General features: G+C 43.4%; 1 protein-coding gene across 6 annotated transcripts in view; it reads left to right on the plus strand.

Annotated features, from left to right (window-relative positions):
* FGF12 (fibroblast growth factor 12) overlaps window positions 1-24594 on the plus strand; it is a 242389-nt gene that overhangs the window by 161283 nt on the left and 56512 nt on the right. For all 6 annotated transcript variants that reach the window (XM_068954101.1, XM_009682124.2, XM_068954102.1 and 3 more), the window contains one exon: window positions 4179-4282. In XM_068954101.1, coding sequence (XP_068810202.1) covers window positions 4179-4282 — 104 coding nt within the window. The remainder of the gene's footprint in view (window positions 1-4178; window positions 4283-24594) is intronic.

Consider the following 24594-nt stretch of genomic DNA (forward strand, 5'->3'; position numbering starts at 1 on the left):
CTTTGGGGCTTTCTAGACAGACACACAATCATAGAAAGATTAAGGTTGGAAGAACTTCTGGAGGTTGCCTCATTCCAGTTTTGAATGTTTCCAAGGATGAGATATTTCATATCTCTGTAATCTCTCTGGTTTCAGTACTGCACAATTATCACTGGGAGTAACATTTTTTTTATATCTAGTCATAATTTTCCTTGCTGCTACCTTTGTCTGGTGCTGCTAGTAAAGGACTGGCTCTGTCCCTCATTTAGGTTGTGGAAGACTGCAGTCAGATGGCCATAGCTTTCCGTTCCTCAAGCTGAACAAACCTAGTTCCCTCAGTCTTGCTTCATGTATCTTGCACCCCAGCCTCTTAACTGTCTTTGGCCTTCCTTACTCCCCTCAAGATCTTAAACCACACCATCTCATGTTCACTGCAGCCGAGGCTGCTGTTGACTATCATGATCTCCATCAGTTCTTCCTTACTCAGGAGTAGCACAAACATACTGCCCCAAAACAAATCACTAGCTGTTATAAGTTAATTTAGCTGCTCTGACTGACTTGCTACTGCTTATGTCAGCTGATCATATGGAATGTCTTCTATATGGCACTCCTTACGTTACTTTTCCATTACTGTAAATGAGTTAGCCCAGACTGATAATCAAGTATGCATTCAAAGTTTAAAAGCATGTAAAACATCTAATAAACTGTTGTAAAAGTGAAAAACATATTGATGGCCAAAGGATTTAGAGATGGAGCTTGTTAAAAGTATTAGCATCAAAACAGTAGGATCAGGTGTAAATCTACCAGCGAGTGAAAATGGTAATGAAGGAAAAGAGCAAAAAGTCCTGTCCCCCTAGTCCTTGTTCTGGGGCAGGAGGAGCATGTTCATCCCATACGTGGTTGTAAATGCCATAGAAAGTTTACCATTTGCAACAGAGGAAGAGCTGCAAAAGCACCGGCTGAATATTTTTTCTTCAAGTCAACAAGCCATGCGGCCAGTCCTACCCTACCACAATTTGTTTTTTTGGTGTTTTTTTTTTTTTTAAAAAAAAACTTTCTTACAGTGAAGCTTTGAAATATGTTCCAAATCAAGTTGAAACGTATTTAAAAACATGACAGTAAAATGTTTTGTCGTCTTAAGCGGTTTTTCTAGATGTAGGTGCAGAAACAGCTCTGAGAATTTGCAAAGTTTGGATTGATCCAAAAATACTTTAATAGAGGAAAACATTTGGTTCCTAAAATGTCTTTGGCTGTCATTTACCTGTCAGATGTACTCTTCTGCATGCTTGCCTGTCCACTTGTTTCCCTGCTCAGCAGTATGTAGAAGATGCTCTGCCATGCCTAAAAGCCATGCCTGTGGGTGGTGTTAGTGCAGTCTGCAGCACGGTGCAAGGAGCAGCCTGGCTACTGTAACACGGGGCTCAACAGGGATGTTGCTGTTCCCCACTTCCTTAGCTTATGTGGAGGAAAGAGATTTGGAGACACCTGGGTGCTTCCAAGTGGGACTTGTCACCCACTGATTCTGGGCATTATTCCCTCTGCTGCCTAACAAATACTTTGAATGGTCTGTCACAAGCTTTCTATGCAAGATAAATTGGCTGTAGAGAATGAATGATGATGCCTATTTGGTTTCATTATTAGCAGTAATGCACTCCATTTTTCAGTGGGGGAAAAAGTCGGGTGGGGAATTACTTATAAATAGACTTGTTATTTGCAGAGGGTTTTAGACCTTCATGATAGTGACAAAAGCCTAGAAATAGAAGCTCTCCTTGGTTAGTGAGCTTTTCACCAGTAGAACTATAATGTAATGCAGCTCTTTAATGCTGGGTAGCTGCAGTGGAGCTATTTGTCTCATCTTGGGACTATATCAAAGTAGCACTGTCCTTGACTCTATTGTTTACAGACCAATTCACATGCTGAACTTCATTTACCATATCCAGCTGTTGAAGTTCTCTCCTCCCTCCCATGAAATCACATAAATCCAGGTATTGGCTTCAGTGACACTTCAGCATATACTTTGATGTTTTACTGACTATGGCGCTTAAAGGCGTGAAAAGGGGCTTGGGGTGGAATTCATTTTGCCATGCTAGAGGTGCTTCCCTTTTTAGGCAGCTCACCTAGGGAAGTCATCTAGTCTTCCTTGATAAATGAGGGATAGAAGTGAGGATTCATTTGATGGGACGATCATGAATCATTTGATTCATAATGGGATTCATGAACCCTTTTTGGAGACAAACCTAAAACTAGCTTAGGCAGGGCATCTGACTGTTAGGTGTCTTCAGTAAAGTCACTTTCTGTCTGTGTTCCCTGTATTTTCTCAGGTTTGTCTTCTGAAAAGGTATTCAGCTGTGACTCAGATTCAAATGTGTTCGATTTGAACATAAGCGGTTTCCCATTAGGCCTCTCACACCCTTTGGACCCTGCTTTTTCTCTTTGAAATTGTGCGACTCCTGTGACTTCAGTGAAGCAGTTGTCGGCACCACTGGCTGCAAGAAAAGAATCAAGCCATATTTTCATTTCTTTTTCTTTCCTTCTTTCCCTTGTTTACTTTAAATACTTTTATCTTCTGAAAAATTCCCAACGAACTTCTGTCTCTTCCCCTCTGCAATTATTAACAGGCTGTACATGAGAGAGGTTCTTAGGAAATGTGTCTCATTGGGTGCACACCTTCCTGTGGTGAGTAAAATCCACGTATGTTACTTAGCATGTCCACATGTAACTGGTCTCTTGACGGACTGGAGTTGAGCTGGACCTGATTGATCCCTTTCTGTCATACCAGGATTAATATTAGCCAGGCCTGAGGAGCAGTAGCGCTTTGAATAGGCTGTTTTGGCAAAAGCCATTCCAGCTTCCAGGGCTGAGGTTAAATCGGTGGTCTGTGGAACACGCTGCTGCTAGGCGAGGAGATTTGGGCAATGGCACAGTGGGAAGCAGGACCGTTTCTCCTGCAACTTTTATGTGAAGACCCCTTTGTGCTGTGCTCGCTCCAGTGTGATGTGTCAGGCAAAACTTTGAAAATGATCTATAAAATGAATCAGCTAGATGATGGCATCCTTACAGTCAGCTGGAAAACAGAGTGCTTCACTGCAGGCTCTGTCACTCAGTCTTGCCTCTGTATTCTGCCCCTTAATGGGTCTCCCCCGGGGCTAATTTGGACGCTCCAAATCTCTTGAGAAATTTCAAATAGTCATTTTACAAATAGATGAATGTATTTAAAAAAAACAAAACAAAACATGTGAAATACTTGATGAATGTTGAAGGGGCAGTCTGATTTTTTAAACTGATGCACGGGGAGTCTTGCAACGTCTGGGTAGTCTTGTCCTGCAAATCTCAGTGGAAACAAACCTATGCTAATGCATCAGTATTTGCTCTATCAACACTGACAGTCCTCTTCCCTTTGAGCTGGTTATGTTAGGAACGTAGCAAAAGTCTGACCTTGCATTAACGTATGTGTTCACAGGAAAGGTTATTCACTGCGATATGAGAAATGTTCCTCCCAATAATCGGGAGGAAGTGGCTGAAATGCTTTAATTGATAAGATTGCTGTAAAACTGAGTATTGAAAGCTCTTGTCCTCTTCTACGCTGCCCAGTGCTACTTCTGAATGTGGAAGAGTGCTCAAGTTCTGGAGTCTGGGAATATCTCTTCCTGAGTTTCTTTATTCCTTTGGTAGCAGAGATCACAGAAACAGTCACAGAGTCAAGTTAATTTGCATCGTTCTGGCCGTGGTAGCTGTCTGTGTACTCTTTCAGCGTATGGCAAATGCAAGAAAGTGTAGCGTGACTAGGCTTAAATCTGTTTTGGGGCAAACTAAACTAAGTTGCGTTACCTTGTGTTTGCCACAGGCAAAGACATGTACGTGCACAGTTACTACAGCTCAACTGGCCCATAGTACATTGTTAAGATGCGTTAGCTTGAGCGTGTATCTGAGCCCTTGACATTGCAAAAATGGTAGATCTGACACACCAGTGGATATGTTTAAGCTCCTGGGAGGCAGATGAATTCAGTACTTTTTAAAATTTACTTTCAGCATTGACCTCATGGCTACAGACCTTTCCTGTGTCTGGAAGCAGGACTTTTGTTTCTAATCTAGAATTTTTTGTAAGAGTCAGGAGTGGGGTGGGCTGGCCTAGGGGCAAGGCAGCAGTGGCTCTGCAGGGCAATGACTCCATAACCTTTGCTTTTCTCTTCCTTCCACAGCCCTTTTCAATTTAATTCCTGTGGGTCTTCGTGTGGTGGCAATCCAAGGGGTGAAGGCAGGTCTGTACGTTGCCATGAACGCTGAGGGATATCTCTACAGCTCGGTAAGTACTTTGCACTGCTGGGTTCCTGGAATGGTTTGGGTCTGTAGGCGGGAGGAGAGACTGCACTGTGACTTCCCGCCAGCTTTTTCTGAACACAGTCGCGTATTTGAAAACCTTTAAAAGCAGGAATTGGTGGGAGCTGCTGCAAAGCCATGCGATATTCTCTCTATAATGGCTCTGTGGAGTTTTGTGGCAGTATTTTCTGACCTGTGAAGATATACTTCTGTTTTCCTTTGAGTAGTTGCTTAACGTAGGTCACAATGTGGTTTGCTGGTTATATTCTGGTTTCACACTTGTGAAACTGCATGGACTGAACAGATTTGCTTCTGAATTGCACCTGTGTAACTGATTGTAAGTGGTGCCCTAATGGGTCGTACTCTGCTTTTGACTGCCATGTAAATCCACACTAATCCACTGACTTCATAAAATGGTTCTGGAGTGTTCTGTTGGCATAGTGCTTCTGCTGCACAGATTTTCCCTGTATTTGTGTGGTCTTTTTAATGCACATAAAAGATAAGTGAGGCATTTTTTACTGACTAATTCCCCTATAACTTTCTAAGATGGCATGAAAGGGCATGAGGTTATTCGTAAGATTCTCATTTGAAGTAAGTAATTGATTTTCACAGTGAATAATTGATTCAGTGATTTATTAAATATGGCAACCCTTTGCCAGAATTTTTTATGCTTCAAATAACTTTGCTCTAGTTCTACATAGTAAAAAGTGATGGTTAATAATACACTTCCCGTTTCTGTAGTTATGATATCTTCAAAGCATATAGTCTAGGTTCTAATCTCATCTCCATTTGTGTAAATGTACAGTACAGTGATTCTGCTCTTGTCTAGGCATTTACTTTGCTTTAAAAGTGTGTGTAAAGTTGGAGATAGGACCTCTAAAAGGACAACAGTCTGTATAGCTTGGGGCATAAATGTTGATCTACCTAGCCTATGTGCCTTCCTGTAAACCTGTGGACCCAAGGAGGTACTCTACCCTCTTTCTCAGACAAAGCCAACACTTATGCTAGCTCCTGGAATAATAAAAGGCTGCTGGCTCACAGGTCTAGCAATGTTGGTATCTTTTTTCTGTTGTTGTTAGAATTCTAGTAAGTGCAATGTACTGTCACGTAAGAGGTAGCTTGAAGAAGGCAAGCTTCATAGCTTGTAGCAGAAAAAATATTATCACTGAAATGTGCGTACCACTTAGGATATGCATCAAATCCCCAGAGAGATCTGTGGCACTAGCTTTTATTTACCTCTCTGAGAGCTGTCAATTAATTTGGCTTTAGGTTTTCTTGTAGGCATTCTGCGCAGTAAGGTCGGGGTGGCTGTACTTTGGAGTACTTTCCCTGTAAGATCATGCTCTCTCATAGAACTAAACTCTTTCAAAGCTGCTAATGCAGATGAAGCAGCTTGAGATGCAAAAGGCCAGCTTGCTCCTACGTAATGTTTCCTAACCCATATGATCTGTCTTCTGTCCTGGTCAATTTTAAGCGACTCGTGTGGTTAGGATTTCCCCTTTTCCCTTGGGAGGTAACAAAACTCTCTCTCCCCGGTAGCGCAGGGTAAAAAATGGTAAGTCGTTGTGTTAGTATGCCTGGCGAGATAGGTCTTGAAACTGGCTGGTTGTCAAGAAGAGACAGAGATCAATCTGGATCTCTGTAGATGCCAGACGCTTCCTGTTCTTTCATAGCCCAGTAAACATAAATGACTACCTCTAAATAAATTACGTGAGTTTGCTAACAATGAAAATCTCCTCTTTTTGTAAAGCTATCTGAGTCCTGAAGGTAGAAGGTGATAACACCAAGTTTGATGTGGTACTGTATTATGCATGCTTCCCCCAAGCACACAGCTGTAGGGGTCTGGACTGAAGTTTTGCCCTGTGTTTGTGCAGTGTCGGGTGTAAAGGGACATAGGCCCAGAGCGGAGATGCCTCGTAGCACTAGTACTTCTAAAACAAGGAATGCGGGAAAGTAGAGTGAGAGTTCAGCAGATCTGGTGGTCTGTGTGATAGACCATCTGTGCTTTGGCATGTCAGGAGAGGGCAATAAATGGATGATGCTGGCCTGTCTGTACTCCAAGGAGATGAAGCTCACTGGACCCAGTTTTCTTTGTGTATTGACTGATGGCTCTGTCTGTGACTTGCACAGTAAATCAGTGAATTCTCTGTGCTTTAAAGCAGACCCCAAGGTAAGAAAAGAAAATTTGTGGATAAAGTATGTTAGGAGCAAGGATCGTGGGTCAAGCCGCTCGTAGCATCAAAGACGAAGAATTAGATCACAGTCCTGTAACAGATCTGGTTGTGGCTGAGAAGAGCTCAGCCTGTCCAAGCAGTCTCTGGGATGCTGCAGCTTTCTTTGTGGGGCTGGGATCCTACTCCAAGCCAACATTTGGCACGGCTATGTCAGTCTCAAAGTCTGAGCCGGAGAATCACCCTGGGGTGAGCAGGGCCTTTGTTCATGTCACCTGGATCTGATTGCTTCCCACACCAAAGGACATATCCCTGTTCCTTTGCTTACCAGACCCTAAGCTAAAGCTTTGCTTTGTCTGGGGCCAACTTCCTTTGTTGTCATTTGTGTGTCTGGTTTTTACCCAGCTTTTCCGAGGGATTTCTGAAAAAACAGTCAGTAATACCCTGTAGGTATAGTTTACTCGCACAAATCCGAACTTTTTCTGCTTTTTGGCTATCTCACCTGGTGTTTGTCCCAGACCTAGCCCTGCTTGGATGACTTGTGACACTCCAAAGCTTGAGACTGCTTTCAGATAAAATGCAACCGTCTAGGGAAACCTTTGCTCTCCACCCCACCTTGAGTCTAGATTGTCTGTAGTTTTAAGTGAACACATTTTCTCTATATTTTTTATTTTTTGGTGGTGTTTAATCTGTGTGTGCCAGCTGAGACCTTGGCTGACATCCTCTGCCCTGGATCAAACCAGAGCTGGATACAGGCTATTATCAGCCTGGTTTCTGAGACTGTTTGTGCCAGCTCCTTCTGAACTTGGGCCAAGGGACTCTTGAATGGATGGGTTTAGAATAACCAGCCCTTGGAAAAATTCTTCCCAGTGACTGTCAGCAGGGTTGAGGGAAGTCCTCCAAAGCCAAACACAGTGAGAAAGTTCTCTGCAGAAACATGCAGTCCCTTTGAGGACCCTCCTATGTTCTTGGCCTTTGCCTTTAGTAATGAGTTTACTCATCTCTTCTGTGTGGTTAGGGAAGGGCAGGGACACGGTGTGGATTTATTTGTTGCCTGAAGCCTGCCATAGATTCCTAGCCAGCTTTTGAGGTCTAAACGCATTACATGTCAAAACCTGCTTGTTTGGGAAGGAGATGTCTATGACCTGTGTACACTGTTTGCTTACACTTCAGACCTGATTTTTTTTTTCCCCCCCCCCAGAGTTGCTGGCCCACTACTGCTGTGGTCTGTCGGGGAATTAGGTTCTTAGCAGGCAAGAAGATTAGGCTCTTGGTGACTTGAGGTGCCTGCCTTTGCATACAGCAGGATGCAAAACAACATTTTCATAGCAAGATTGCAAAGTCTTTACTGTGTTCCCATTGAGATTTCTTCTAATGTAGAGCAGCTGTAAATTCCCTGATGATGCTTGAAGGTTTTTATCAGCACCCGCTTTGGGGAGCAACACAACTCTCCCATAGGGATCTGCTGTTAGCTTTATATACCAAAGCAACAATGTACAGAACGAATGAAGGACAATCTGTATTATTTGTACTGTCTTAGCACTTGGGAAGCCCAGACCAAAAGGTGGTTGTTGCAGAGGCTAGAGAAAAACAGAGTAAAGAGGTACATCCCACTTCACTGAATTTACAACCTAATCATAATGTGAGAGGACACAGAACATGCTCTCCTGTCTGTCTATCTGGAGTTAGTAGTTCCGCTACCAAAGTGATTCCTAGTGTTGGTATAATCTTTCTCTGTGATGCTGAGGTATTCACTTCTCCGCTCTTATCTGTGGCTCCCAGCTTTAGCTTTGTTACCCCTGTTGCAGCTCATAGGAGTGTGGGGAAAGGAGTGCCTGCAAAATGTTTTGGCTGTGAGGTAAACATCGTTCTTCTGGAGCAGATGCTCATCATGGGCCTATGGAGCTGCTACAGGCCCACCCAGTCACCCAAAGTACTCTGAAATTGCAGCTCTCAGTATGATATGTATAATTCAGTGGCATTACAGCTGAGATGGGTTTTGCCCCGAGTGCATAACACTTCTCTTCTGAAATGTACTGCTCTAACATATTCCTTGTTGTTTAAGTTCTAATTATTTTTGAAATGGCAAATCATGATACATAATTTATTGGAAAGATTGAGAAAACCCTAGCAGAGATATGGAATATAGAGGAAAAAAATGGGTCACTTACAAGGGCTCAGTATGATTTTACAGTATAAACCTATGAGTTTGAAATGCTGAAATTAGAGCTTGAATCACTTCAAAGATTCCTGCTAATAAGGAAATGGTTATGCACAGTAACAAAAAAAAAAAAAAACAGCATTGAAAAAACCTAAGTCACATTAAGAGCTCAGTGTGTCTTTTCATTTTCTTTCTCTGCTTTTGTATTCTGCTCTATCACTTTGCATAATAGACATGTCTTGCATAATAATAAACAAGCATCTGGGGAAGTATGTATATGAACTGTATTTTTTTTTAATCTCCTTGCAATGCTATAACTATTTCACTACAACTCCTCTAAGGTTTCTGCACTCTTATTTACATCATCTCAAGGTCATTGGCTGGAATCAATCGTGCTGCATTCTCTGCCCTAATAGGCTTGGGTTGTTAAACCTGCGCCAGCCAATGCCGTTTCTTTAATTCCTATTTGACCTCCAGTGATCCTAGTTGATTCATTCAAAAGTCCAGTTATGTGAGGCAGGTATTCTGCTCATTATGCCTTTTGTAAGCTTTGCAAGCAATCGCACATGCTGGGGGGATTTCCCTAGTTCACGTGCCTCAGTTAGGAGCCAGGTCAGCGGAGACAGCAAAATGTCTGCAAAGGCAATGCACAGCAGGAGCCCAATTTAATATGCTTTAGATTTCCCTCCAGAGCTTGTGCTCTTCTTCAGTGCCTGTCTAGGGAGGCAAGTTGACCGGAGGCATTAATTGGGAGTATAAAGCCCCTCCTGTCCCCTGGCTTACTCATAAATATGATTATGGAGGGTGCAAAATGGATGCTCAGTGTCAGCAGTTCTGCTGAGGAGGGCCAGCCACTGGGAGCAGATTCCTGCCTTACTTTGAATGTTCCTAAAATACAGCTCCTAATGAGCACTCTGGCACACCACCCTCATAGCGTGGAAACTTATAAACACAGCTATCAATAGCAAAGTGGTCACTTTTCTCTTGATGAGGTGCTACCACCGTTGTTCCTCTGCTTGGCTGTCCTCATCACTCAGAAGATCTTGAACGGTCCGAGTTTCTTTTCATCCCAGCAGTGCAGGCTCCTCGCCGACCTGTTTGTGTACGGTGCAAGTCATGCAGTGCTGGTGCTGGCCCACACCAGCTCAATGGTTATTCAGGATGTTGTAAAAGCAAATGTGGCAGTAGGATTGGCATGCCCTAAAAATGGGTATGACCTCATTTGGCAGGACCAACTGGACTGCTATTCAGACAAGGAGGGCTGGCAGGAGAGCCAGGACATTGTAATACTTTTTGGGCAGGTTTCCTATTTGGCACCTTAGTTGAGGGACTGTATTCCCTGAACTTTCCTAGTACAGCACCACAGCAGGGCAGTGCCGCACAGCACATTGCATCTGATGTCTCGAGCTGGGTCAGGCTTAGTTTTCGTCTGCAGTGTTTGGCTATTCAAGCAGGAGACTGTTGAGAGGACAAGATCAGTAATAGCAGAATATAATCCTGTTTTCCTAGCTAACTATTCCTTGTCTCATAAAATAATAGCAGAAATTGTGAGGAATAGGTATGCCTCGTAAGAGGTGCTTTCTCTTAGTCTTGGTTGAGCAGGACATTTAGGAATGTGTTACGCCCCACCTAACAGCATCTAGGAAGTGAGAATGGGACATATCCTTTTGTAAGCAGTTGGTCCGTCAGTATTAGGATGCATTAAAAACACTTACTGAAATTTCATTTTGGAAGAAAATCAGGGAAAAATGCTCCAGTGGTACTGACTCATCTCATTTTGACACTTCCGCAAAGGAACATTACAGATTCTCATTTTGAAACAACTTTAAAATGTTTTATATTGCTTTAAGTTCCTAATGAAATCAGAACAAAATGTTTAGATTTCAGTTGAGCATTTTGATCCCACGTGATTTCCTTGAAATGTGAAAGGGGGAGGAGGGCAAAACATGGGAGAGGAAGGTTGACGTTTTCTCTAAATTGTGAGGATGGCAAGAGTAGAGATCTCAAAGATGAATCACAGTCATACCTGCCATCTTCTGCACAATATCTCTTCTGCATATTTCCTTGAGGCCAAAAGTATGGGTCTAACCTTAGGTAAGTCGATAAGCAAAGTCTTTGGGAGAGCTACTAAGCAGCTGTAGCACTGTATAAAGCTTGTCCATTTTCCTCCAGTGCATGATGAGCAATCAGTTAACCCCTGTAGGAGAAATGATGAGGCTGAAGCAGAACTGTTGATGCAGTTTAGTTTTTGAGTTGGTTTTTGAAAGGAAACTCAGGAAAATGTCTAGACTGAAAATGGAATGGAGTGCAGGAAAGCCCATAGTTAGCAGAAATGACACACGAACCAAGCACTCATCCCAGCAAACTCAAATAGCCTTTCAGGCTAAGATGCTCTGAGTGTCACACTGCAGCAGATGTAGACCACTAGTTGATTACAGTGATTGCAGGAAAGTCCATATAAGCACAACATAATCAAATCTCGGAAGAAAGAACTGGGTAACTGTGATTTTTTGAACAGTGTTTGAGAATGATTTTCCTTTCTGGATGGGAATGGCAACATCTTCCTTCTAGATAAGCAGCATTATTGAAAATCATAGGCCAGAGGGTGGCTAGCTTTCCATCCTGCCATGGAGCTGATGTGGCAGAATGTCTCCAAAGGTAGCTCGATCCCCAGGATTATGTTATATTTGCTTCCTTTGTTGCCTTTATCGTTGTCCAGTCATAAGAGTTGCTTTCGTGTGCCAGTGATCTAGACATTTGTCTACAAGGAATTAAGCTGAGAACTAACAGATTTATGTCATGCACACCAACCCACTGCCCGTCAGTCAGTGGCACAGGACCCACAGAACCAAAAGCTAACTGTCACTTTTGCGTTATGATGTGTCAAAATGGAGCCTTGCAAATGCATGAAGACAGGTCATGGGAAAAACCTCCTCGCTTTCCGTCTTCCTCTTCTGCAGAACCTGCCCCTTGGATAGCCCTAGTGGCTACATGTACTCAGCTCCTTCTACACCGGAGGCTGAGCTGATTAGGTAGCTGATCTCATCCACAGTGGTCTCAGTGGCAAGAGCTACTTGACTAAGAGCAGCTTTTTTTGTTTTTTTTGTTGGTGTGGAGAATTTCTCTGCCCCCCCACCCACCCAAGTCAATATGGAGAGGCGGTTGCAGAAGTCTCATTCATTGCCTTCCCTTTGCATCCTGCTGGCTAGATGTAGGAACATTTCAGTAACTGAGCTCCTCTCCCTGGGCTAGTATTTTACTTTTCCTGAAAATCTCCAGCCTGCTTTGTTCATTTTATAATAGTATTTATCCAGTGTCTGTTTTGGCCATGAGTAGTGACATTGTCTGTTTTCCGCAAGTGAAATCTAGCTAAAATTCCAGCACATCAAGGGTGACAGCGGGATTATAATGTTTTAATTTGTGGTGGAGGGAGGATAAATATTGTCCTTTCTGAATCCACGACTCTATTTGATATGAAAAGAAAAGAGAAAAGTTTGAGTGAGGACATGTTTGGCTGAGGTCAGGTGTGTGTTAATGAAGTGATTTGGATCTCCTTTGTGATAACACCAAAGTCAAATATAGAATGGATGAAACTAGTGAATGGCATGCCTTTGCCAAACAGTGACTAATGGCTCTGGAGGCGAAAGCAGGAGATACAACAGTCATAGACAGACTGAAAAAAAAAGAAGAAACCTTGCTCACTGTGTGCACATTATTATAACTAGGAGCCAAGTGACAGAAAACTTTTTTTTAATGGGGAAAATTATTGGGCTGTGGTGTACTTTTCCAAAGGAAAGGAATAGAAGTTCAAAATACTTGGGCTGTTTCAAGGCAGAATCAGTGGGGAATGTGCTGTAGTGGAAAGGTCTGGATGGAAACCTGAACTATCACCGATTTTGCTGTGAAGGGATACTGTCCTGACTAAGTGCTTGCAAAGCCAAAAATGATTTTCTTCAGATCTCTGAATCATGGGATCTGACTTCAGGTCCTGCAGCTGTTTGGTACTGTGAGTCCCAAGACATAGGGCTGGCTTCTGGTGCCTCTAGTTGCATGGCACGGTGCTGCAACATGCCAGGAGCCCCCTGAAATCAGTGGAGTAAATGGACTAGGCAGGAATTAATCTACCTGGCCATGGTACTGAAATGTGTTTATACAAGTTCTAGTTCAGCAAAGCAGTTCAGTTGCACCTGGGTGCATTACCAGGTCTCCCCTGCAGTGGGGGCATTGGCCGTTGGGATTACCAGCCACTTTGTAATTCGGTTGCATCTTCTGGCATCTTTCCTGAAAGCCACCCTTTACTGCAAGGAGAACTCCAAATCTCTCCAGGTTCTCTTGAAGTGAACTCATCTGTGAAGGCATGAGCAGGCCTGAAAGGATCTGTTTGTACTACTGGCAGTCGATCACTGCTGTGATGTGTTGCTTGCTGACAGCATGCTCAGCTCTGCAGAGTGTGGGACAGCCAGCATGTTCATTCAGAGCAGCTTGCAATCTGTGCAGCCTCCAGGCTCGCGAGCAGGGAGGAGTGGAGGGGCACCTTGCCAGCAGCAGTGACCAAAGGCATGCCAGCAGCAGAGCGCACAAGCATGCTAAATGCATCCTTGGCCCTGTTCCAGCCCTGCCTGAACCATGCCTGGTCCTTGCATCTGGACTCATGGTGTAAGGTGCACCATAGACACCCTGCAAGGTCTATCTTGTATAGGTGTCTCGCAAATGTTGAGCCCAGTTCTGGCCTGCTGACAGTAGGTTAGAGAGTAGGAGAAAAGCAGTGTGTATCAAAGGTAGAAGTCATTTCTCACCCATTAGGTCCACTGACACAGAGTCCAACTTTTGTTTTATAGATATTTCTAACCCTTGTGGAAGGCTGAAGATGTCAGCACCGAGTAGAAATTATTGAGGTGTTTAGGTTTACTGGATGTATATTATTGAGATGTTTAATTATATCCAACTTCTAGATTTTGAATGAAGGAATAAACTAGCTAGAATCTGGGCAAACTTAAAAAAGCTTTTTAAAAATATTTTGCTCTAAGGCATTTTTTAATTGGTATTTCTTCTCTGAAATGGTACAAGAGGCTCTAGGGTGAGGCATACAGCATTCTGAGCTATGGGATTGTGCAAGAGTGGAAGTTAGAGATTTTGAAATTCCAGTAGTAAGAAGCAAGTCATAACCTTTTTTGAGCCATATATAGGGGGGAAAAATCCTAGCTTTCCTAGATGCTAAGGCCAGAAGTAATGGTTCTGAGCAGAGTTGGAATCTTGGTTTCGTCCTTACTTTCCAAGCTTATATGCAACTTCCTCTGCTGCACTACTAGTCTTCTGAAAACTTCTCACGGAGCTAGAAAACCAAATAATCATGGTTGGAGTGATACCCCTTAGTCCCTTTATGGTGTCCAGGCTCCTTCTGCCTGCAATTAGATTACATATTTGATCTTTTACTCTTGTGACTGATCTCACTTACTTGCAGTTTTGCTGCTCTTTAGTTAAACCTTCCAAGTGGTTCTGCTGCTCACCGTTGATTGGTTGCTTGCTTTCTTTTTCCTTTTTCTAAACTAATTTTTATTAATCTGATATTGGTGAGTTTTGGGGTACGTACACAAAGCAAAGATTCATCTCAGTGGACAGACAGTATATAGACCTGGGGACTTAGCTCACTTAAGAGATTCTGGGAGGGGGATAGCTTTTGCCTGATTAAAAAGGGGACCGTTTTTCCCCCTGGGGCACTACAGTTTATTCTACATATTGCATCCTTTGTTATATAGCAGTGCTACTCTGCGTGGAAAAGCCTGACCTAAAGCTTTTGAATGAAATGTTGTCCCTTTCTGAAGTTGATAAATTCAGTCTCCCTCTCCACAAGTCACAGGCTAATTTGGTACTCTAACTTCTCAGCTATCAAGAGGGCAGTAAAGAGACCATCAGGACGTCCTGCCACCTCTGGCATGCCAATGGCATCCGAGAAGCAGAGGAACTGTACTTGGGCAGCACTGGTAGGCTTTCATCCAGCTCTTTTCTGTCAGTTAACATCCGAATCTCAGAAAGTTGAAAGTATTTTGATATTCACAGCAATGTGCTCTCCAATCCCCCAAATACATACCTAGGCATCAAATCCATGCTAAAAGCTTTCTGAAATGTGAACACCCTCTTGACATAAATAAGACATGGCATGAAGATGGTAAGTCTTCCTGTTTCCTCACCACTTTCCTCCTCAGAAGACCGAAGGGCTGACTTCTCTTTTAAGAAGCTTTCTTGGTTGGCTACTCTGAAGACTGCACATCAAATGCATTATTGATAATAGCGCGTGGGAGTTGCATGCACACATGCACACGTTACACATTCCCAGATGCTGTCTAGAGCACTGCAGAGGAGTTACTGCAGCTGGGCAAAGACTGTCTGCTTCTCTCTAAACCCTCTGGGGTAGAAATCAGCATGAGTCTCCTGCGTAGCCTTTTCTCTTCTACCGTCAAATCATCGTAATGATGAAGTGAAAGAGAGGAAAATAGAACCTCAGGGATTTTGAACAAGGCTGTTAGGTGCAGAAGTGCTGAGAAAGATAATGTCCAATTTTCTAGGCGTGTGGTAAGGAGCCAGATTCAAGGTAATTCTAACATTCCCCCAAGTGCAGTGGCCATGCTGGCCTATCACTTCCCCCAGCAGGAATCTCTCCAAAGCATGCAGGAGTCAAGAAGGGCAGTTCCCTGTGTCCCTGCTGCAGTGTCCAAGGTCTGTGTGCTCGTGCCAGGCATCATATGTCTTTAAAGTGTTTTTTTCCATTTCCTTTCAGGAATCAACATATTGTCACCATATTGCTCTAAGTGGGTTCGTGTGCACTGTAAAGAGGTTCTCCCTTTCTCCTCCAACAGGCTAGCTAGTGGTCATGGAGCTGAGGCAGCTAAAGGATTTTCAGTTTTGACTGTACTCAGTGCCAAGGAGAACTGCCACAGAGTGCAACTGGGGGAGATACCATCGCTTTCCCCGCAGCCCCCTCTGCACCTCTGTTCTGCTTGGTGCCTATTCTCATGCCAGATAAATGGCTGCAGGGAAGCAGCTGCTTCTCAGTAGGGCAGGGTGGACTCTGGCTGGAGCTTTATTGCTGATTAGATGGGAACCCAGCCAGCTCAGAAGGAGGGTAGTATGCAACCAGCCCACTGCAAGTGGGATCCATAATGCTGTGGTGTATTGACTTCCTAGTTCTTAGGGAGAAAGGCTCATAAATGTACCCGCTTGTCTAAAACAACTCCCATCTTCTCTCACCTCTTAATGCTGCTGTGGGCAAACTGTTCCTCCCAACCTCTCCTAGCATGCCCTGGGCTTTGAGAGTTATAGCTAAACAGTTGCCCGTGCTCCCTTGAGTGATGCTCTGTGTATGTTTATGGACATCCTGTAGACATCTGATGTGATAAGAAAGCACCTGAATTGCCACTGCAATCCAGCATGTCTCAGCTTGTAGACTGGCCTGGGAATGAATGTGCCCTCCTTCTGGTTTAGCAAAGAAAAGACTCAGAGACCTTGTAAAGGGACTTCCCTCCCTGCCCCTTTTCCCAGCCCTTGAGTGCAAGGCAGAGCTCTGCCCCAGCAAGCAGCCTGTGGCATATAAAGTCTCATTAGCTGGAGAAAGTGGAGGGTCACTGCAGGAGTCACATCTATGAACTTTTTTGGGAAAAAAATAAATAAAGCACCTCTAAGAGCAAGCTGCAGCTTGGCCACCCCTCCAAGATGCTCACAGTCCTGTTGCACTTAAGAGATTGTTTCCAGTTTAAACCCTGTCACCTAGATTGTGATTCGCTATTTACTGCCTGTGGCAGAATTCCTCTGTGGGTGCTAGGACAGTATGCTGTGGTGAGTGGGAAGGTGGATGGAGCAAAGGGAAGGACTCTGGAAGACCTTGGGGTGGTGTCAGAAGCAGGGTAGTTTGGTGATAGGTGCCAGGGTTTAAAGGAGGAAGGGGAAAGAGAGCTCATGCTGAACACCAGCTTTTGATGGAAGAGATGCTGTGTCACTTTGGAGTCTCTGATGAGAGCACTACACAAATACTGTCAACATAGTAAAGGATGCAGCCTGTGCTTCTCACGTGTCAGATAGATAGAGAGCTGTTTAAATGCAATTCTTTTGCCTAAAGCTGCATCCCGTGATTGGGCTTCAGGGATGTGCTGTTCCAAGGGTGTCTGGGTCATCTGGATTAGTGGCAGTGGGAAGAATTAAGGCAGCAGGGATTGCAGAGGCTGGTAGTGAGGACCCTAAAGAGAATCTGTTATCGCTTAACTGTGAGTCGTTCCTGGGCTCTCCCACACTCTTCAGTTAGTTCTGCTGCCACCCTGGAAAGCTTCATCACATAGTTAAGGAAAATGAGCATAAAGAAGCAATGTGACATGCCCAAGGTCACATGTGAAGACTGAATTAGGCCTTCTCTTCCTGATCCTAATTCTGTGCCTTAATCACAAGCTTTTTTTTCTGTCACTGTGATTATTCAGGGAAATGGTGCCTCAGCAGCAACAGAACTTGTTTGTGTAGTATCTTGTATCTGAGCAAATCGGTCTGCTTTGAAAGCAGTATGCTGTGTAGGCACGGCTTGCTTTTCCCCCTCTGTTTTCCCATTTCACTTCTTTTCTGGCTCCTCAGCATTTATGTCCCTGGTAATCTTCATTGAAGATAATGGGAGCAGGCAAAAGAACCACAGGAGAGTCATATTCTGCCAGCCATCTTCCCTTGCATATCTTAATACCATATGTCAAGTGCAGTTGCTCAGAGCTCCACAGATATCTCTTTTTCAGCCACCCAAGGAGCAGGGGCTGCTCACAAGATGGCAGGTAGAGAATTGGAAATGGCTCCTGAGAAACTCAGGATTGCAGCAGTGTTCTGGAAAGAAATACTTTTAAGTGCTGAATGTCCCCAGGAGCTGAAGTGCCAGGTCTTTTGAGAAAAGGATTTGGTAGTAGCAAAATTGGGCGTGGATTGTCAGACGTTTTAAAACCTGACTTCAGTACATCCCCTTGCTCTTGCTGGGAGGAACATGGAGGTGGCCTTCATGGCTGCATTCAGCTCTGTGTCCTTCTCCAGTAGGAGCCACTAGTAGTGGCAGCCAGGAGAAACCCGTAGCAGAGACAGTAGCTTAGCGAGTTGTCTGGGAGCAAATCTGTTGATGTTCATATAATCGAATGACTAAGATGAGTGCATTTAGCTTAGTGTAGTTGAGACCATCATCTGTGCTGTCCTTTTGGTTGATCTCAAAGAAACAGTGCTTGCTTTGGACATTGGAAATCATCATACCACAGTGCATGTCTTTCTGGGAGTTCATAATGAGTCCTTCTTAATTACAAAAGCAGGCAAAGCAATCAGATTTCCATAGCCTCCGTTCCTTGGGTGACACTGGCTAATTTCCAGCAGTTTTCAAATTCTCCAGCAGCCTCTTGAAACTGTTGGCCACTGGATTTCAAGTGCGAGTCTCGCAAACGTTTTATTCTGCAACAATCTATATTTTTGTAAGGAGCTCTGAGAGGTGCCGCCTTAAAGTATTTTACTTACTCTTTTTTTTTTTTTATATATATATTTCCAGGAGTTTCTTGCAAAAGAGTTCTTTGTGAAAGTTTATTATTCAAATTTGGAAACAGGGAAGGAAATCAATTTCCTCCTTCAAAACTGCCTTTTTTCACCCACTCTATTCACTTATCACACTCTGCCTTGCAAGGATTATTCTAATCAGATTTCATATATAAAAAATAACAACATAAAAATAATTCTCTTCTTTCAAGTATTCAGTAGGCTTAAGTAAATTAAGACATTGATCAGATTCTGCTCACTATTGTGGTTGTGAATACAATGGAGGCTAGCTGGTACAGCTGGAAGAAGAATTTTGATGTGTGCTTTTTATCTTAGGAAAAAGGCCATAAGGTAGGACTGAAATTGGCCTGGTTCTTGGGGGTAGCTTGGTTAAACCTGGGTTGCTGGGTAGCAGCTGGGATGCCAACCTGCAAAGCTGGGGACCAGCCCACCTGTCTGCTTCTCCTTCCTTGCCAGAGGTTATTCCCCCGCAGATATGCAGCCCCATCAAATCTGTGAAAGTGTTCAATCTCCCTTCAGTCCAAAATATCTAGATTAGCAGTAAGTGCTTAAACTGTGAGAAAGCTTGGTTCACTTTGAGAGATTTAATTAGGGAATGGGTGGGCCTGGGGGACCAGGCCGGGGGGGGGCAGAGACAGCCAGGGAAGTCTGAAGCACCATGCTCTTCATGCAATATGTGACCACAACCTAAAGCAGTGGAGGCAAATGGCAGAGAATGGGCATTTGCATTGCTGCTGTTTGTGCTGTAGGAATCTGCTCTCTGGGAATGCAAAGCAGCCAGGCCTGCCAGCCTGGTGCTTCACCATCACCTCTTTCACTTAGCTGTTTCAAAGGGGAATCAAATGTCCGAATGGCTTGAGTGGTTTTGCAAATCTATCCTCAAGTCTAATGCACCAAAATAGCAGCCTGCAGCAAGGCTGGCATGGCTTCTCTGCATACAGCTTATTTCTGATTTGGCAGCTCTTTGAGAACCTTATTTGCGGTACATGTCAAGACTGATAGCGCTCCTACGGGGGCTGTACTATATTTCACCTTGACCATCCTCCCATTCTTCCTCAGTAAGCTCATTATAAGCTCCTAAATTATCATCAGGGTTTTGCCATGAGCTGCAATGAACGTACCGTTCAGTAAATACTGCCACAAGGTGCTGTGTTCATGTTTCAGTGTGACAGGGCTGGTGGGAAGGGTGGAAGAAGGCCGCCCTCATACTGATTCTGGCTCCTTGTGTTGTGATCTGAGGGACTCTACTGACTTTGAGTGAAAATTAATCCATGTTCCATAGATGGGATCCTCTGGGGAGTGACAGAGTGAAAATGGATGCGTATTCATTTTCAGCCAGGATAAGGACAGTACACAGGCTACTGATTGCTGTAGATAATTTTGGAAGTCCCAGGCCCATGAAACTTGACTTTAGTAATAATCCAGGCCTGCAACCAAAGCATCAGAAAAAAAATGTAAGTGTCATTACTTTGCAAAAGGCAGGCAGGTCTTGTGCTTGGCGTCTTAGCTGGACAGTTCAGCTCCCTGCTGTGCCTCAAATGCCTTTCCTTGACCCTGGGCCCAGTCACTTAGGATTTGATTCAGTTGCCTGAACCTGGGCCTTTATCCCCTCTAAGATGTGCCAGTGCACGCTGCCTGGCTCTCAGAAGACCACCGGTCTCCCATAGGTCCTGTGTCTTGCCTACCAGCCCTATGCATGTGCCTTGGCTGCCTCTGGACACTTCAAATGGCACTAGAAACTTATGTTTAGGCAGCTAAATCAAACCCTTTATTCTCTGGCTCAACTGCACATCTATATGGTGGAGATAAGATTTCTTTTCTACTCTCACAGAGACAGTGAGGAGATAAGCGTATTGAAGATTTACAGGCACGAGGATGCTATGTTGAGGGCACTGTGTAAGAGCTTTAATAGAGAAGGGAGTGACTACATGGCAACATGAGAATTTTTTGCCTTTTTTTTTTTTGCCTCAAAAGATTTTCTCCTTCACCTGCCCTTTTTCTATCAGGATGTTAGTGCTACTATGCAGAGACGAGTTCACGTGAGCCTCTCTCATCTGAACCCTTCCCAGGTTGACATTGCTCCAGATCTAGCTGCATTTGTCTCCAAGTTCAGTTGTCCTGGCCTTTTTGACCTATTTGCCCCTCGTTATTCAACTACTGAAGTGTGCTTATGTTTTAGGTCTCTTCAGCAGCGTTTGGAGGCACTTTCCATTTGGGACCTCTGTATTATTCATTAAAAAAAAGAAGGCAAAAGGAGGCTTTTGGTTTTCATATCTGCCAGGTTGAAATGGTGCAGGCAGGTAAGAAGATCCATATTTGACTTCTAAATGGAATAGACTGACCTGGTGCCACCTGAGAGAATAAACCAGGAACCTGATCATCTTGTTTTTCAGCTAAATCTCTGTTCTAACACCTAGCTACTTCATTGCCAGTGGTGCTGTAAATACTTGAGGCTCTCTGGGTTCCAGAGCAATTTCAAAGCTTCACATTCACCAGCTCTGCAGTTCTTTTCTTTCCACTTTTCTTTATAGCCTAGCTTTATGCTGAACGTTATCCTAACGTTCATTTGGAGACTCTCTGAAAGAAATTTTATATAGCCCCAAGAGAACTTTTGAAAATTTTCTCCAAGAAAAGGACAGTTTTGGACAGTCATATCTATAGAGCCCATTGAAGTCTGGGGCAGGGTATTAGGTCATCTCCGTCCTCAGGTGTCTCTTGAAAAATCAAGCCATTATTCTCTACAGCAAGGGACTCCCACATGCAGTGAGAGAGGTGGGCACTGTCTTGTATTCAGGGCAGGAGGAGGAGGGTGTCAAGACCTCCACTCTCTGCAAGAGAAGTTTTGGCCACAGCTATCTGAGAAGAAACTGAATAACCTTGTACATCTTTCCAAAGACCCTGTGAGACATCTGCAGCACGCACTCTTTGGGAGATTATGTCCTTCTATTTATCTTCACTTTCACATTGTCCTGTTGCTCTGTGTCAATAGTCATCAATCATATGTTCAAAGAGTAAGGTATAATCTGTCCTCAGTAGCGTCACTTTAAATTTTAAAATTTTTTACAGTTAACGATGGACTTTCCCTCCCCCAGTGCTTGAATCTCTAGTCATTGAAACATCCAAAACACAAGCGAAAGCCAACAGAGGCCTTCTAAGCAATAGAACAAATCCAATAAAAAACCTGTAATTTTTATTTCCCTGCTTACAGTATTCTCTGACTTGAAAGCATTTGAAATGCTTTCTTTTTCTTGATTAGATACTTTTTTAGAAATACTTGTCAACAAAACTTCTGTTACTTTCTTGAGCCCTTTCTAACATAAAGGTAATAAAAGCCATTGAATGGTTCTTTAGTGTGTTGCTGTGGAGTCAGCAGAAAATTGTCCAAACTGCAAATGAGAACTGATTTGACCTGATCTTTAGATTGCAGTGAATAAATGAGTAGGAGAAACATGTTGCTGTATGTTTTCAGCTTTCAGCAACTCAGTAACTGACCTTTTCAACCTCAACTGACTGAAATAAGCACTCCTAAGGAAGTTTTACCACTAAATTGTTTTTATGTTTGTGCTTGTTTTTTAAAGATGATCTTCGTTGCCCTCCACAACAGTATCTCAGTAACTTTGTCCCTTTTCTGTTCAGGACAAACGTTATTTAGTGCATGAATACCTGTAGATTTCTGAGCGAGGCTGAGATAATAGCTGCAAGATAAAAACTGCAATCAAACTGGCCAGTTTGGCTTTCTGTGGAAAGCAAGCTGTGAGGCTTCTGTCAAACTTGTTTGAATCAGTTTTACCTAGAGCAATATTTTAATGAAGCGAACTGTCTGGGCTGGGGCTGTAGGGTTTTCATCTATCCTATATGGAGGGTAGATATGCTGAATGGCTGGCTGTACTCTTGACCACAGTTTGGAAGGTGCCTGGAAAGTTCCATGTGATGTGACAAAACAGAGCAAATAGGGGACTTACTAGATGTATGCACTGGCTGAGGCAGAGCAGGTTCTAAAGGCAGTGAAGGTGTTATGTATACATTTGTGCAGAAAAGAGAAAGAAAAAAGAGTATGGCTCATGCCTGGAGGTGAGTCCTTGGAAACGTAGCCCCACTGAGAGTTTTGGAGGATTGTGAGCCTCGCTTTGTCAGCACCCTTGCCAAGGTTTTTCAGAAGAACATTAGCAACTTTAAAACAAAGAAAAAAGAATATTCTTCACATAGCGTGGGAGAGCTCTTAAATACAAGGATACCGCGGATTGCTGGAGACCTAGAGAACCGGGCTCTTGCCCTGTTACTACACTCTTCACTAGCACATCCACTACAGATCCCTGCCAGCAACAAAATAATAGGCTGGAGAGAACTTTGGCAGAAGGGAAGCTGTCTCCAAGGGGGACTAGGAGCAGAGAGTTAAGAAAAGGGTGAACTGAATGAACCTTTGCTTTATTATAACCTTCAGGCACCTCCTTACAACACTGGTGGGTGTATCAGCAAAGCTCTCTCTAAAAAGGAGGCTGATGGCTAGGCCCGTTTGACAAGAGGACAACAGGAAGTTGTAGGAAGTTTATGCAAGTCCACCAAGAGCACATGGAGTCTCTATGAAAACTCTGGGTATTTCATTAGAACTATGATGAAAATTCTTTAGACTCCTGCCTTAACTATTGAACTATTCTTCCTCTTGAACTCTTCTTCCTCTCTTTAGCTCATCTTGTTTAATGCAATCTTTTCTCTCAAAATAATATATGCTGAGGGCATTAGCTAGAGTGACCATAGTCCTGGGAATCTTGTGGTAAACCTCTTTGGCAGAGCTGGATTTTTAACCTGGCACCAAGAGTAAGAAAGTCTTTAATCTCCAAGCTGTCTCTCTTTGGATGAGCATTGCTGGAGGATAGAAGGAATAGTATGCATTTAGTTCAGTGCTGAATGTTTCTGTGAGAGCAAAAACTGGTGACTTCAAGGTTCCTTCTTCTTCCTTCCCCCACCCTCACCCCCCATTCTCTGTGATTATAATGATTTTTGCAAAGAATCATGACAAGTGTTTGGAATGCCTGAAACTGAATATGTACAAAGGATCTGCCTTAGTTCAGATGCATTTTCAGTTAAAGTCAGTGGAGTGTATATAAGGGTAGAATGAGGGCACAAATTTTTCTGGAGGATGTTGCATCCCATCCTCTATCTCCCTTGCTAGATACAAATAAACGTACCGTGTATCCTTGACTAAATAGAATTATGAAGAACAAATGCTAGACAAAGTGGCATTGAGTAAACACTGGGCCCTTACACACGTGTTATTTGGAGGAGAGACATGAGAGGCTGAAAGAGCCTGAAATGCCAAGTCAAGAAATGAAACAGATCATCCAAATTCTCATATTCACCTGGCTAGGAACTGAATAAATTGTGCAAACCGTGGGAAGTCACTATAGGGACGTCAGTTACTCACAAAGGAACGTTTTACCAGCAGGCGAGGTTCCTTCTATTTGCAAGTTTTCTCAGACATATTTGCTGTTCAGTCTCAGTTACTGATCTGTCATTTCATGTGAATAATTGCTTTTCTGCAGATTGTTCACAAGCGGTTTTTACAGGGCTGCCTCTCATTGTTAGTAACGTTAGGGTATTTTGACAGCATACAAAAGTCACAGAGGAGGCCGGTGGTCCTTGGTTAGCTCACACCATCAGGAGGTCAGCCTGAAGATTTGTGAATACAGATCTAGCCACTGCTAATGTGCACTGACCCCCTCCAGGGAGGGGAGACAATGTTCACTTCAGCTGAATCTTACAAACCAGGTCCTGAAGTCCCTCCAGATGACTCATATCTTTTTCCTGCCAAATCTTCAGTTTTCACTTAGGGCCAGATTTGTCAGACCAAAGCACAAATGGTCTGTAGATCATGGGGTACTTTTGACAGTGTTAATGGGCAGGCAATTAGCAATCTTAGATGAGGTCTTTTCTTATATGAGCAGACTTCTGTAGTAGTTCCAACATTTTTAATGTGTCCCTTGCCCAAAGATAGCCAAGTCTTTGCAGGCAAGTAATGAAGCCTGTAGCAGGGACACAGAAGCTGATGTGACCTCAAAGAGCCGCTGAAGTCTTATTAATAAAGAGGGAATATTCCCATGAACCTAAAAGAAGAACAGTAAAGACAGCAGAACTGGACAATTTAGAGTACTAGTAGCTGGATATTGTGAACTATGTGACCTGAAGGTAAACAAAGAGAGAAATACCACTTCCTTCATCATCTGTGTGACATGTATTTTTGGTTTCAGTTTGAGCATCTCTACCCTGAAGGTAGCCATGTTTCCTTTTCTTTTCAAACAACGCATTGGGAAAAATACAGCTTACCAAGAACCATTTTCTACTGCTGTGTGTATATATATACACACGCACACACACCTTATATATATGCTTATTTTTCCTCTCTTGTTTCTTAATCTTCTT

The sequence above is a fragment of the Struthio camelus genome, chromosome 9 (genome assembly GCF_040807025.1).
Source record: "Struthio camelus isolate bStrCam1 chromosome 9, bStrCam1.hap1, whole genome shotgun sequence".
NCBI classification, from domain to species: domain Eukaryota; kingdom Metazoa; phylum Chordata; class Aves; order Struthioniformes; family Struthionidae; genus Struthio; species Struthio camelus.